This window comes from Medicago sativa, chromosome 6 (assembly GCF_051527215.1).
Source record: "Medicago sativa cultivar Bolivia chromosome 6, Bolivia_mono, whole genome shotgun sequence".
NCBI lineage: Eukaryota > Viridiplantae > Streptophyta > Magnoliopsida > Fabales > Fabaceae > Medicago > Medicago sativa.
Genome location: NC_140754.1, coordinates 12,958,119 through 12,973,967, shown reverse-complemented (window position 1 = coordinate 12,973,967; position 15,849 = coordinate 12,958,119). Strand labels below are relative to the sequence as shown.

At 30.2% G+C, this 15,849-nt stretch overlaps 1 protein-coding gene and 1 long non-coding RNA gene across 4 annotated transcripts; one reads left to right on the top strand and one right to left on the bottom strand.

Moving 5' to 3' along the window:
* Nucleotides 1–1,124: 1,124 nt before the first annotated feature.
* On the top strand, nt 1,125–5,899 carry LOC146912952 (zinc finger (C3HC4-type RING finger) family protein / BRCT domain-containing protein). 3 transcript variants are annotated; one of them, XM_085716250.1, is made up of 7 exons: nt 1,125–1,212; nt 1,429–1,568; nt 2,324–2,457; nt 3,029–3,209; nt 3,636–4,235; nt 4,602–4,781; nt 5,154–5,899. In XM_085716250.1, the coding sequence occupies exons 2-7, from the start codon at nt 1,446–1,448 to the stop codon at nt 5,331–5,333; spliced, it is 1,398 nt and encodes a 465-aa protein (XP_085572376.1). In that variant the 5' UTR covers nt 1,125–1,212; nt 1,429–1,445; the 3' UTR covers nt 5,334–5,899. The 3 variants fall into 3 exon arrangements, with proteins under 3 accessions (XP_085572376.1, XP_085572378.1, XP_085572377.1); XM_085716252.1 differs by lacking the exon at nt 1,125–1,212 and adding an exon at nt 1,237–1,303; XM_085716251.1 differs by lacking the exon at nt 1,125–1,212 and adding an exon at nt 1,251–1,297.
* Nucleotides 5,900–7,926: 2,027 nt separating this feature from the next.
* On the bottom strand, nt 7,927–14,837 carry LOC146912951 (uncharacterized). The gene is made up of 2 exons (XR_015013213.1): nt 14,583–14,837; nt 7,927–8,311 (listed from the first exon to the last, which is right to left on the bottom strand). It is a non-coding gene; the product is annotated as an uncharacterized LOC146912951 (long non-coding RNA).
* Between the last annotated feature and the right edge of the window lie 1,012 nt (nt 14,838–15,849).

The following is a 15,849-nucleotide window of genomic DNA, read 5'->3' as shown; positions in this document are numbered from 1 at the left end:
GAGTTATTAATAGAGTCAATGATCAAATTGAGAATTTGGTAAAAAGACAAGGTCCAATTTGGTGGTTTACTATACTCCATAAATTTATGAAAAATAGTATGTTATTGCAATAGCTTATATAAATAAATAAAAAGGTTAATAGTTATTTTGATTCTTGAATGTGTAACAAATAACCACAATACTCTTTTATTGTATTGAAATTTTAAAATAGTCTTTGATTGTGCACTTCGTTAGTCAACTTAGTCTCTGATATTAAAGTACTTTGTTAATATTCATATTAGTACTTCAATATATTTATTTATTGTCGTATCAGTCCTTATAAATACCTAGTTATTTTCATTTCAGTCCCTGTATGAAAAGAGTTATTGTGAGTATTGATGGATTATTTTAGCGTCGTAGAATATTTTGACTAACAAAGTGCACAATCAAGGATTATTTTAAAATTTTGATACATTGAGTGACTATTGTGACCACTCCTTACAAATTCAGGAATCAAAGTGACTTTTACAAAATAAGTGTTTATGTTAATATGTTAATTAATAAATTCTCTCTAATGAAAATTAGATTATTTTACAAACTACCTTAATAAGTTTATAAGTTTATGAATAATATATTTTGTCAAAAACAAAAGTTTGTGAATAATATATAAATATCATTTATTTGCTTAAATTGTTTTACATAAATTTAAAAATAAGTTCATCCAAAAGAGCTCTAAGTTAGTGTAACATTGCACTATGTAAGAATCAGTGTTTCAACTATGGAATAATAAACTTTAAATGGAGGCTGATTGATAAAAAAAAATGAATAATTCTTCAAAAGTAATAATTTATGAACTTTTTAAAATGAAAAGACAATTTACACATAAATTATCACTCTTTTATCAATTTAGTTTGTGAATTCTTAAATTGTGGAAAATACATCAATTTAGTCTCTAGGCCACAATAGTTAAATGAGAGAATAGTTTAAAGACCTTTTAATTTATATTAATATTTTATAGAGAAAGTAATAATATTAAATTGTTTGTTTGTTTGTTCAATTTGATGATGAATTCTATACAATTTTTTAGACAAATTTTAATAAAATAGCCCAATAAATATAACCCTATGTTAATATAAATACAACAATTAAACTCTTTATTAATCTCTTTTTCACTTCAAAATTTCGAAATTTTGAACTTTCCCGGCAATAGCTTCTTCACTGAACAATACAAAGGTTAATCTCTCTCTCTCTCTCTCTCTCTCTCTCTCTCTCTCTCTAGGGTTTCGAGTTTCAGCTCATAATCGAATCCTTCAACTGTGTTAGGGTTTCGTTCACTTCAATTTCTCCTAATTCTAATTCTCGTTTCGATTCTGTTTAAAATTGTTGAATTCGACGCTTTTCCTTTTTTAATTTTACTTTTTTTTTTCCTTGCTGAATTCGATTGAGCAGGTTGTAAGGTTCAAGGTATGGATCGAGTGGTTGCAACAGTGAGTGGTTACCGTGAACTCGAGCGATTCAATCTTATTAAGCTCATTTCGCGTTCCGGTGCCAGTTACGTTGGAGATATGTCGAAGTCAATTACGCATCTGGTTAGTTAGTTTCTTCGTTTTCGTTAAAGAATTTAGCTTTTTGATTGTTGTGTAGTTCGATTGCTTGTATACAGTGTTCAGATTTAACAAAATCTAACTTTATTAGGATTTTTTTCGCTAATTTGTTAGAGATGAAGTGGATGAATTAGTGAAATTTTAGGAAATTTGAATATTAGAAATTAAAAAGAAAAAAGTTGAAGAGAGGGAATTTTTTTTTATAGAATTGATCAGAAAACTATTTGAGGCTGAATGAAGTGTTGTAGAGTGAAGCCGCTGGGATGTCAGCTTTCAGCGAAAGGCTATGATAGGGATTGTGTATTATGGGTAGTGTTGTCAATTGCGGATAGGAAAAAATAGCAATTTGTTCAAATTCCGCTACACATGAGTGTTATAGTGCAGCTATTTCACAATAATTTATACCAAATGGCGTATCAATGAACAATAACGATTTGTTCAAATTTCGCTATGCAATAGAGATATAGCTCCGCTATAGCAGCTATTTAACAACACTATTATGTGAGGCCGATGCTCCACATTGAGTACTATGCGTCTACGAGATGCTAAGTGGAGCGTTTAAGTGGCTTAATTTTTTCTCCTTTGTAGCTAGCTTTTAAACAAGAGTTCTCCAAATGTTTAGATACTTATTAGTTTAATTTTACATAGATATAGGTTTGATGACATTTGTTTAATCGCATTCTGTGTTCTTGTTCAGTTTATGTTCTGTTTATAATTGAATATTGTGTTTGAATGTTCAGGTGTGTTGGAAGTTTGAAGGAAAGAAGTATGACATTGCCCGTAAGTTAGGAATATATATAGTCAACCACCGTTGGGTTGAAGACTGTATAAAGGAAGGAAGGCGTGTGCCAGAAGGTTCTTATATTTTGCAAAGGTGATTTTGTTCTCTCTTTTTTTCTTCCCAATTATTGTAGAATTATACCAAAATGCATTGGATTTTATAAAATTATTAGGGCCTTTTGATAGAAAAAAGACAGCACCATGGGATTTTGTGAGTGTGAATTTAAATGACTTTTGGAAATGCATAAACTGCTCAATTTGCTGTGACAAGTTTTGCTTTGGGTCGTGTCTGGTTTAAACTGAAATTTACTTTTACAGGTATAGAACCATTCGTAGACCTGAATCTAGTAGCTTAAATTTTAAGTAAAGATTGTTTTTGAGTGTTGTTAGTGGTAAAAGCTGACGAGTTAAACCTCACTGGTTTTTGTTGTTATGTGTTATGTATATTTATGTTATGTGGTGGGCTTCTCTGTGTGGAGTCTGAGCTTGCTGAAGGCTGTTTTGTAGTTTGAGGTTTAGCATCATTGACCTTATTAACAAATAAGGCGGTTATTTAGTTTGGAGTTCATGTTACTGATGCTTCCCTTTGTTATAATCTGCTGTCTAGTAAAATTTGGAGAACACTTGTTCTTAAGTTAACTTATTATTATCATTATTTTTTTCAGTGGACAAGAAGTAGGGCCATTATTAATGGAAATTCCAGTCAATGTTCAAGCAAGTACCTTGTCCAAGAATAAAGTGGTCAGAGGCAGATCATGTGATATTGTGTCTGAAAGGCAAAATACTGACTTCAGTTCTGGGGTCTGTGGAATTTCTGTTTTGGAAGATTCTTCTTTACTCAAACAGGTAACAACAGGCTTTTTGCTCTCTCTATTCGCCTCTAGCTCCTTTTCAACCGTTATATTTTTTTTTTAAGAATTCAATCGTTATATGCAATGTTCATTTTCATGTTTCCGAGCATGTTCTGAATTCTGATTCATAAATATGTTGCTTAATTTTCTGAATAGGGCTCAGCTTTCAGGATGTGATATGTGGTGTAATTAATACTCATGTTAACAGTTAATGCGTATCCATTTTCTCAACTTGTTATTTATGCATGTGTCTTTAGGTACAAGAACAAACATACAATGAATTTATTTAATCCCATAAATAGAAGGGCATTACAATCCTGTAGGTGCATTATGTTATATGATGGACCAAGTAAATGAATTATGTTTATGTTCTTCTTGATTGTCCGTTAATCTTATTTGTCTCTACTTTCCTTTTTTCAAGCATGGGGAGTCAAGTTCATATCCACCTAGACTGTCAAGGAAAGGTAAAAGAAATAGAGGAAATGATGTTAGTACCACGGCTAGACATTCTCGTAAAGGAAGAAGGGTTGTGAAAAATGATGGTGAAGTGACGTTTGCCCCTATAATTTTGGATTTAAACACAGATGACCAACTTTGCGAAATAGATAGGCAAGACACTGAAGCTGCAGTTACATCTAGCCTTTCTCGCCATGTCAATATTGACAATATTCAAGAAAATAGTGAAGGACTTGATGCTGGACTATCTAGTCAAAGTAGAACTATCGATGGAAGTTCAGATGGCATTGAGCAGAGCAGAGATTCGAATCATATATCTACTCTCCGAAATTCAACTTTGTTTATAGAAGATCCCCTTCCTCTGACACAAACATCAGTAGATTTATGTTCCAGTGCTGCTGAAAAGTTCTCCGATGGTGATGTGGTTGATAATTTTGATGACTCCCCTACGTCAAATGAGTTGTCATGTGTTATATGTTGGACAGATTTCAGTTCAACAAGGGGGATTTTGGAGTGCGGACATCGTTTTTGTTTTTCATGCATCCAGGGTTGGGTTGATCGCAGAGTATGTCTTTTGCCAATATCTTTTTATTATTATACATCAGAGCCTATTAATTGATTAGTATAGTCTTGTCTTATGCTGGCTATTTTCTTTTGAATGAATTTGAAAGTTGGTTATATGCTTTGTTATCCTTTCATTCTTACCGGAAAAACGTTCCAATGCATCTTCGATTTTCAACTGTGAAAAGGATTTTGTTGTTGCTGTAGTATTTTTGTTTATTTTAATTTTCCCTTACAATAGGTTATGGTTTATATACGGAACTTTGAATCGAATATGTAGAACTCATTTGACAGTCTTGTATAACTTTACTCTATAGATGTCATTTTCAATGTTTCTTTCATTCTCATTATTGTTTTTCAATATTTATAGAAAGCAATGGGGAAAGTTTCAAACTGTCCTTTGTGCAAGGCAAGTATTATGAAGATCATGAAAGTTGAGCATGCAGACACCAGTGATCAAAAAGCATACTACCAGACAATTCCATGTGATTACACTAGCTCAGATTTTTATATCCCAATTGATCAAGAATTTCCAGACAATAGCTTAGAGGTATGCTTATCCGTATTAAACTATATTTATTGTTGGCTTATCCTTAATTGTTTTTAATATTCTCGTACTATTTTAAAACTTAAATCAAATAGTAGTACCTGCGCTTTTTAATTTTGTGAATGATAAATATTTGGATAAGATTCTTTCATTCTAACATGAAGGATGAAAACCAAAGAAAAAAATTTAAGAGACAACTAGAATTTGCTCATTTTACGGGACAAAAACATATTTAACCTAATATTTTATTCTACAACGCACTTCTGAATTCTGATGATATGTTAGAATAACTCATTAATCTTTACTGTACACATTTTGGCTGGAAGTTTATGCATTACTGTAGTATGATTTGTGACTTGTATTTTGCTTATACAGTCCTCACAGGCAGGTGCTTGTGTAATTTGCGGTGGTCGGGAACCTGAAGATTTACTTGAGAATTGTGATGTTTGTCGATGTCGAAGAATTCATTCTTATTGCATGGACCCTCCATTGCGACCATGGACATGCACTTCTTGCAAGGAACTTCGAATGCTTTATCGTAACCGCTTATATTAGTAAGCACTTTTGTATCCATCCATTACTATGACTCATGGAACGCCCAAGTGTCTTCAGAGTTAAATGATGTTCTAAGAATATTGCTAGTATGAAGTTTGTTGTACTTGTGATTGTGGGGGATAGCTTTCACATGCTGTAAAATTCAAAGCAAAACTATAGTATTTTAAGCGAGTTCAAATTGTCAACATCTGTCGTTTCAATTTGATTTGGTTATCTGTTTAGGAGTAATCTCGCCATGTGATTTAACATGAGTTGAGAGAGTTCAACTGAACTTTCACTTTATAATTCTGTTCAATTGTAAGCACATGACTGTTGAAGTGGAACATCACTAAATAAAGGCGACAATGCAGGGATCGTGTTTATGTATGTTAGGTTCTCTATCTAAATCTAAATGTGTAGGATTAATGAAAAATATCAGAAATGAATCTGATAGTATCATTATTGCCTCGACTTTGCTCACGGTCCGCTGAGACAATAGAAGTCTGCATGACGAATGAACTTGTTTGCGACTTTGGCCTTAATCTTGTGATTGAATTGGATTATCGGTCCCTTGTTCATGTGCTCAACTCAACGAAATGCCTCAACCTGTGCTGGGTGATTATAGCTGATGTTTTTATTTTCTTTTTCATAAGCATAGAGGTACTAACTTGAGTGCAAGTGATACTCAAACTTTTACAAGGATATCCTTAGATGCATTTTAAGCATGCTAAAGGATTTCGCCACCAATCTAAAAAATACATAATTTAAAATTCTACTCCTTCTCCCAGTGAATGAAAACCAAGAGATGAACTTTATATGTTCCACCAAATCCCCAACATTTAATAGTTCCCCTCTAAAAAATATTATATTTCTCGTATATTACATCCCCCAAGTAGTAGCAACCAAATAATGTGATTATAGCTGATTGATGTTGTAACATTAGTGAGTTATTGATCAAATTGAAAAGGAAAAAAAAACTATTAGTGAGTTAGAAAATTTCATTAAAAACATTGTGAGCTGTTTATTAATTTAAATTGTTTTAGTTGAAAATTTCAATCATTTTATTTTTTTTATACTTTTTGGTAATTTTGTGTGTGAATTGTGCTAAACCGATTTTTATACTTTTTGGTAATTTTGTGTGTGAATTGTGCTAAACCGAGTAGTTTTAGTTGAAAATTTCAATCATTTTATTTTTTTTATACTTTTTGGTAATTTTGTGTGTGAATTGTGCTAAACCAAGTAGGATCATAATGGATGATAAAAAATTGTTCCATTCTTATGATTGAATTCGAATTAAGAACGTCTTGTTAAGTTAGAATTGACTCACAATTTTATTTTAGTGCTCTTGTGTATTTTAGTACTATTCTAAATTATAATTTTACGGGAAGAGCACAATTTAGAAGATAAATAAATATCCTCCAAATCTTTAAGATAAAAAGCGTTGTTCTGTCACTGAATATTTCCCCCTGCTATATATCTTTGATAAGTCATGTTTTTAATAAGATGTGTGGTGGTATGAATATATCGACAAAGGCATTTGAATGAGACATTCATGCAAAAGTCATTTTCTTTTCAAAGTATCTTTGTGGTTCCTTTGAACTTTCTTTTTCATGTGCAGGTATTTGTTTTTTTTTTATCAGAAACCACTTTGTACATGATCTTCTTGTCCTCCATTGTTAACCCCACTTTGTTTGCTTCACAGCATGAAAACTACAGCCAAATACCACAAAGATGGTTATTCGGATTTGAACCTAAAATTTTCCATTTGTGTCTATATCATCAACCCAAAAAAGTGATTATGCTCGTTTTGTAAAAATTTAATATGATTCTTTGTCATCAAACCAAAAAGAGATGAGAAACTAATTTTGGAATTTTTTTTTGAAAGAAATGAGATTCACAATAATTGGGCGGATCAAAAATCAAAAAAGACATTTTGTCAAAAATAAAAATAAAAAAGAGACATGAAATTAATTTTGGAAATATATCTAAAAGCAATGAGATTCGTAATAATTGTTCGGACTATAAATCATGCGTGTTCTACCTTAACCGGCAAATGCAACTCAAACTTGTAACATCGTAATTATGTATGTGAATGTCAGATCATATTTATACTTCGTCTAACAAAAACATGTGACCTTAATAAGCTAACAAAGTCATATATATTTGTGTCTATATGATAAGGATAATTAAGAAGCTAATGAGAATGTATTTTTGTTAACAACCCCTAAAAAAGAGAATGTATTTTTGTTAACTTTAGCTAACAAGCTAATAAAAATACATTATTATTAGCTTCTTTGTATTTTTTATCTTAAAAAAAAATGTATTTTTGAAATTGATCATCCACCTACAATTGTGAAGGCTGATATTTCGAGTCAAGCCATATTACACAAACGACTAATTCTCTTTTAAATAAGTTTTAATTCGTAACACACTGATTCAAAAGAACCACATATTTTATAAAAGAAAATATTACCAAAAAATTAGCTAGATAAGCTTTTACCTTTTTATTTAAATTATACTTTTATTTGGTCTCATCAATTTTTATGTCATAAAATACACAGAGAAAACATTCACCCATATATCAAAAACAAATAAAAAATACAACACATGTTCCTCACGCAATATCCAACTACTAGAATTATATTCACCACAAATATGTCATGTCACTAACACTTGGTTAGATTGGTTCATGGTGGATGTTACCAACATCTCTTTGAAACAACATAGGATGAACAAAATAAATAAACTTAATTACAATCATAATTTATTTTAAAAAAAGTTCTAAAACCTAAAGCATCATCATAAGACAAAAGTTTTGGACTTAGGTGAATCAGCTACTTTGAGAGTCTCTTCAATGAGCTTTTTGGCCTTCCTGCTCCTTATTTCCATTCTCATACTCTCACTCTTCTCCACCTTATTATATTCCTTCTTTTTCTTCAATGACTTTATTTTAGCTTTTATAGTCATCACCACCTTTTTTAGCCCCAACATTGTTGATTCTGCTCACAAATGAAAGATATTTTTAGTTTCTTCACTCATTGCACAAATAAGAAGAAAAAGAAGAGTGATGACTAAAAAGGAAGAGAAGCAAACCCTTTTAAAGATAACTAGTAGTATACCCGTGCTAACGCACGGGTTCAGTAAGAGTTTGATATTTAAATTATTCCATGGAAAATTTAGATAATAATGCATTAATAGCATGTACAAAAGTAATGGAAAATGAATTTTTGTTTTAGTAGTCATGAAAATAAGTTTGTATTTAATAATTAATGAATAAAATGTCGTTTAAAAGTAGAGAATGATTGGACAAAAAGATATAGGGTGAAGGTTAATAATAATGAGATTGTGAATAATTATTTAATTATTTGTAGTGGTTGTATAATTACTTTTATGATATTTGGATTCATTAAAATAAAATTGTTATAAACCTTGTATCAACGATAACATATCCCGTGTATCAGTATTAGTTTAGTCAGTGACAACTTAACCCGTGCATTTAAGTTAAACATGTCTCGTGTATCAGTATTAGTTTAGTTATTGACAACTTAACCCGTGCATTTAAGTTAATTATGAAATAAGATCACAAATCTTTTCAAGTGCATGATAATTTCGTTTAATTAATGTCAAAGTTTTAGTGTATTTTATTAACGACAGCTTGTCTCAAGTATAATAGTTCTATTTAATCGATACCAACTTCTCTTATGCATTTTAGCAATTTATGAAACTTTAATATATAGCCACCTTATCCCTTTCTAACATTGTGTAGAATTTTTTATATTGTATAAAACATTTAGCAACGACAAATTTTCAAGTGTATAATAACAACATGGCCCGTGTATTACAATTATTATAAACCTTGTATCAATGATAAAATGTCTCGTGTATCAGTATTAGTTTAGTCATTGACAACTGAACCCGTGTATTTAAGTTAAACATGTCCAGTGTATCAGTATTAGTTTAGTCATTGACAACTTAACCCGTGCATTTAAGCTATATTGTATAAAACATTTAGCAACGATAATTTTTCAAGTGTATAATAATTATCATTACTTTAGAGATAATCCTACAGCACGGGTAGCGCGGCTTCGCACGGGTTCAGTAAGAGTTTGATATTTAAATTATTCCATGGAAAATTTAGATAATAATGCATTAATAGCATGTACAAAAGTAATGGAAAATGAATTTTTGTTTTAGTAGTCATGAAAATAAGTTTGTATTTAATAATTAATGAATAAAATGTCGTTTAAAAGTAGAGAATGATTGGACAAAAAGATATAGGGTGAAGGTTAATAATAATGAGATTGTGAATAATTATTTAATTATTTGTAGTGGTTGTATAATTAATTTTATGATATTTGGATTCATTAAAATAAAATTGTTATAAACCTTGTATCAACGATAACATATCCCGTGTATCAGTATTAGTTTAGTCAGTGACAACTTAACCCGTGCATTTAAGTTAAACATGTCTCGTGTATCAGTATTAGTTTAGTTATTGACAACTTAACCCGTGCATTTAAGTTAATTATGAAATAAGATCACAAATCTTTTCAAGTGCATGATAATTTCGTTTAATTAATGTCAAAGTTTTAGTGAATTTTATTAACGACAGCTTGTCTCAAGTATAATAGTTCTATTTAATCGATACCAACTTCTCTTATGCATTTTAGCAATTTATGAAACTTTAATATATAGCCACCTTATCCCTTTCTAACATTGTGTAGAATTTTTTATATTGTATAAAACATTTAGCAACGACAAATTTTCAAGTGTATAATAACAACATGGCCCGTGTATTACAATTATTATAAACCTTGTATCAATGATAAAATGTCTCGTGTATCAGTATTAGTTTAGTCATTGACAACTGAACCCGTGTATTTAAGTTAAACATGTCCAGTGTATCAGTATTAGTTTAGTCATTGACAACTTAACCCGTGCATTTAAGCTATATTGTATAAAACATTTAGCAACGATAATTTTTCAAGTGTATAATAATTATCATTACTTTAGAGATAATCCTACAGCACGGGTAGCGCGGCTTCGCCGCGCTGTATGGCCGCGGCTCCGCCGCGTGTCGAGTATCGGCTGCGCTTGCAATAGTGATTTTTGTTTGTCCATGGTGAAAATATGTAAAGTATTCAAGGCATAATAATGTCTATATTGATCGGTAGTAATAAAAAATTATAAAATTATTAAATTTTAATATGAACAAATATATATTTAATTTTAGAATTGACGATATTAAAAAGTTAATAAATAAAAATAATCATAGTTTTTATTTACTAATATGTTTTAGTTTGAAAAATACTAATAAGTATTCCGTGAAAAATCATAATTAATGCATTATACAATTTTGTTATCGTAAAATATATATCATAAATAAACTTTTTTTTTGAAAGAATATCATAAATAAACATATGCTAACATATTCCCGTAAAAAAATACAGTGAGATATATTTTTGTTAATATATAGTTCATACACTCATATATATTTTATCAGTATATATAGTTCTCATTAGATTACATAAATAAGAATATATTAATATATTCCTATAAAGCAAACATATACTCATATATATTTTTATTAAAATACAGTTCATACACCCACATATATTTTTTGAATATAATAATAAAACTTAGGTAATTGCGGTGTTTAATTAGAGATATTTAAAAAAAATACTAATTAAAATCGATCACTCGTTGTAGTTACTAAAATGGATCTCATGTTACAATTATACAATTCAGGCAAATTTTTTAGTGATACATTTAAAAAAAATTGAAGTATGATTAATCATAGTATATTATAATATTGTTCTTGTTTTAGTATTGACGATATGAAAAAAAGCTAATAAATAACAATAATAATAGATTTTATTTACTAATATGTTTGTGTGTGAAAAATATTAATATGCATCCCGTGGAAAAACATAATTAACGTATTATATAATAGTGTTATCGTAAAAAATATTAATATATTAATATATTCCCATAAACAAACATATACTCATATATATTTTTATTAATATATAGTTCATACACCCACATATATTTTTTGAATATAATAATAAAACTTAGGCAATTGCGGTGTTTAATTAGAGATATTAAAAAAAATACTAATTAAAACTGATCACTCGTTGTAGTTACTAAAATGGGTTTCGTGTTACAATTATACACTCCAACGGGTTTTTTAGTGATACATTTAAAAAAAATTGAAGTATGATTAATCATAGTATATTATAATATTGTTCTTGTTTTAGTATTGACGATATAAAAAAAAAGTTAATAAATAACAATAATAATTGATTTTATGTACTAAATGTTTGAGTGTGAAAAATATTAATATGCATACCGTGGAAAAACATAATTAACGTATTATGTAATAGTGTTATCGTAAAATACAAAATCATATTCGGCTATAACAACAACACTTGTTAGTTTTCTCTAAAAAAAACTTGTTAGTAAAACCAAATTGAAATTTAGTAGAGAAAATGAAGAGAGAAAAGTAGAATGGGGAAAAATGAAGGAAGTTGGTAAGAAAAAAAATAAGAGAGGAGAGTGAGATTGAGATTGAGAGAGAAAAGTTTATTATTAAAAAATAAATGTGAGAGAAAAGTTTATTATTAAATAAATAAAGATGAAAGAGAAAATATTATTATTATAAATAAAGAAAGATGAGAGAGAAAAGTTTATTATTAAATAAAGAAAAGTAGGTATGAGTAGTTAAGTAATTTTAGTAGAAGTAGAAGTAGATAGAAGTAGATAAGTAGGAAAAAATTTTAGACATGTTTTACCCTTAAAAGTGTGACGTGGCAGAAAAGTAGAATGGGGCAAATATGTATTTTCCACAGCATCTTATTTTCTTATATTAAGGAGGATTTGTGAAATTTTTTAACCCTTTTTTGGTTGTAGAGGGAGATTCCACTTCTTATAAGAGATTGCAAAAAATATAGTCAGGGTGCAAAAAGTAATTGTGTTTGTGTTTTCTTGTTGTCTCTCCAAATGGAGGAATAGAAATTAAGGATTCATGTATATGTTGATGTGGTTCAAATAACAAAATCCGTCATTTTTATATATTTTTTAAAATATTAATTGAATATTAAAAGTTGTTTGGATATGAAAAGGATATGAGTTGAAGAAAGAGTGTAAAGATTATGCACTGATTGTAGTGTCAAAAATGTGTTAGGAATAATTGGAATATGAGAAAAATAAAATAAAAAACTTATCCTTCAATATAAAAAACTTATGACTCCATAAATATTGGTAAAATATGTGGGGGAAGCATTATCTACCCGACTCCACCATAGGTCATCCCATATATGGATAGAGCTGTCAAAATAGATTGGACTAATATGTCGACCTATTAATCCATATTTTGAGTCAGGCCTAACTTAAATATATTCGGTTTTTTGAAAATTGCTTTTTTGACATAGAATACTTCCTATTGACACAAGTAAATAACACTTTTACCCCCAGCGGCAGTTAACAACCGTTGGGATAGGCGCCGGCAGTTAACTGCCGCTGGCTTCCAGCAGTTGTTAACTGCCGCTGGAAATTGGTTTTCTGCACAAGAGGTTTTCTGCACATGCCCACTCACCAAACTTCCATTTTTTAATTGCTTTTCTTATTTAATTGCCACTATCATCATCTTTTCATTCTCTTTCTCTCTCTCCCCCTCATAGAACAAAAACACTGTTGTTTTTTTTTGAAGTCGTAAAAGAAAAAACAGAGTACCCATTAATCAAAATTGAAACTTTTTAAGGCAGAAGAAGATAGACTAAAAGAGGGACAGTGATGATCTAGAAGTAGTGATTTCCAAAGCAAGTAGTTGCAAAGAAAAAGAAGATGGAAATAAAGGATTTGGATTATGTTTTGATTCCTGTTGGTATATTGGTGTTGTTAATTTATCATGTTTGGCTTCTCTACACTATAATCCGACACCCTTCTAGCACTGTTATTGGTTTGAATGCTCAGTCTCGTTACCAGTGGACTCTTTTCATGATGTTTGTCAGTATCCCTCTCTCTATCCCTTCATGGTTAAAATAAAACAAAAAAAAATGGTTTGGAGTTGGACTTAGTGTTTGACAAAGAAATGTTGAATGAAATAAATAGAGGAAGAAATCCACAATAAGGAAAATGTAAAGAGAGGATTGTAGTTAGAGTGAATTGTGACACACATTTATTATGAATATATATGAAAGGCTTGTAGTTGTAGGTAAGGTAACTCAATAAAGCTGTGTCAGAAAAGCAATTAAAAAAATGGAAGTTTGGTGAGTGGGCATGTGCAGAAAACCTCTTGTGTAGAAAACCAACTTCCAGCGGCAGTTGACAACCGCTGGAAGCCAGCGGCAGTTAACTGCCGGCGCCTATTCCAACGGTTGTTAACTGCCGCTGGGGGTAAAAGCGTCATTTACTTGTGTCAATAGGAAGTATTCTATGTCAGAAAAGCAATTTTCCGATTTTTTTTATTCTAACCAATTTGGCCCATATAAAAATTTAGCCGGAGCAGGTTAGCCCATCAGGCTTTGGGCTGGTCCAGTATCAATATTTTCGTTCATTTTTGTTAAAAATACTACATTTTAAAAAAAATGTAAACTTAATAAAAATGGATAAATTTAGTTAAACTTTTAAAGCTTATAAATTACTAATTTGATTCAATTGAATGAATAAATCTAGAGTTTAATTTTTTTTTTGATAAAAAATCTAGAGTTTAATGAATATTAAATGTTAATGTAAAAAATATTTACATTTCTATGAGTATTCAATCATATTTTAGCAAATAGATAATTGTGGAGAACGAATATATAAAAAAAAAAAAAGAGTGAATAAAAAAATAAAAATAAAAAGAGACGGGCTAGTTCGGCCCATGGACCACATAGATCGGGTCTGTTTCTAGAATATGTGGCCAGCTATAAATAGGTTGGGTTGAGTTGGTCCATTTATGCAGTCGAACCTCTGAACCAGGCCAACCCATTTGAAAACTCTATACATGAAGTCATGCAACCCATTTGCGTTCAATAAATTTACATCAAATTTCATACTAAAATAATTACATTTATATGCTTCAAAATTTTAATTATATCATCAATCTGTCAAAATTTACACCTCTCGTGCATGTCACAAAAAATGAAATCTTCACAAGAAAATCCACGAAACCCAAAAATAAAGAGGAAAGGAAAGAAAGTATTAAAGGAGAAGTAGTTGAAAAATATAAAAATGAAATTATAAAAAGGGGATCGATTGAAAGAAAGAAAAAAAAAAAGAACTCACATTCGACTCTAGAAATTGCAATGAGAAAGAGAGATGAGACAACCTTCAATTTTCTTGGTTCCAAAATGCGAATCCGATGAAAGGGTTTTGTATAGTAGGCTATGAAGAATTGTTTAACGGATTTATATTTTTAAGAGGTGGCTCATGGTGGCTAAAAAGGGGGTCGAGTGGATGGTCAGGGTCTTAGGTTTTTAGAGAGATATCGATGTGGAGAGAGTGAGAGAGAGAGAGATCAAATGTGAGAAGAAAGAAGATGTGAGGGGCGTCACCTTATTGATGGTAATAGGGAGAAAAGTAGAAGTAAATCCAACGGTTCGGTTTTAAGAGTCAATGGCTTACATTGATTCTTTTAATTCAATAATGCCTTTTTAAAAAATAAAATAAGAAATTAGCGAGGAGTGGACACCTGTTTATTTTTGGACATGAGCGGATATATGAAATCAAAAGTCAATTGAAAAGTTTGTGAACACTACAACACTTAAATATGTTTTGGTAGAGAGCCTGAATAAAAATAAAAAATATTAAATTTAGAATTTAAAACGTTAGTAGCGTCTGACCTCCTTGTTATACACGTAGATATGTCATGGATAAAGTCTATCAATTGAATTGTATTCAATTCAAATTATACACTCCCTTAGGTTTTATATACAAGAGAAATTCGAGTAAATAAAAGTTGATATATCTGATACAATGAACTAAATAAACTAACTTTTGTTGATTCAACTTTCTCTTTTATATAAGACCAGATGAAGTTATGAACTAATGATGTTACAAACAAATGTTCAATTGCTTAAATTCAATGTTTGAACTTTTGATGTCATCAAAAGTATTAATATTCAAGTTAGCCAAGCACCAACTAGTTTTGAACGATTTTGGAATATTTAAAGTGATTTTATTATATATTTAAAGTTAGTCAAGCACAAACTTATTTTGGACGAACCAACATGTCTTGTCCTGTTAGAGGCAATGTGTTCAAATTGGATCATCTTCTTCCCCTCATTTTCCCCTTTGTCCTCCTTCCACAATTTATCTCTATCTCTCTCTTGATCTTTTTTTTTTCTCTCTATCTTGATTACTCTCTAAAATTTAGAGAGAAATAAATATAACTTATGAAGAATGGGGAAGGAAAGAATGAGGGGAAGGAAAAGATCCAAATCAGAATCTATTTGATGAGGAATGCACGTGTTTGAATTGTAGTTCTACATGACCATTTTTGCTAAGTCCACCAATTTTGTGATTAGAAAAGGTGATGCAAAAACAAAAAACA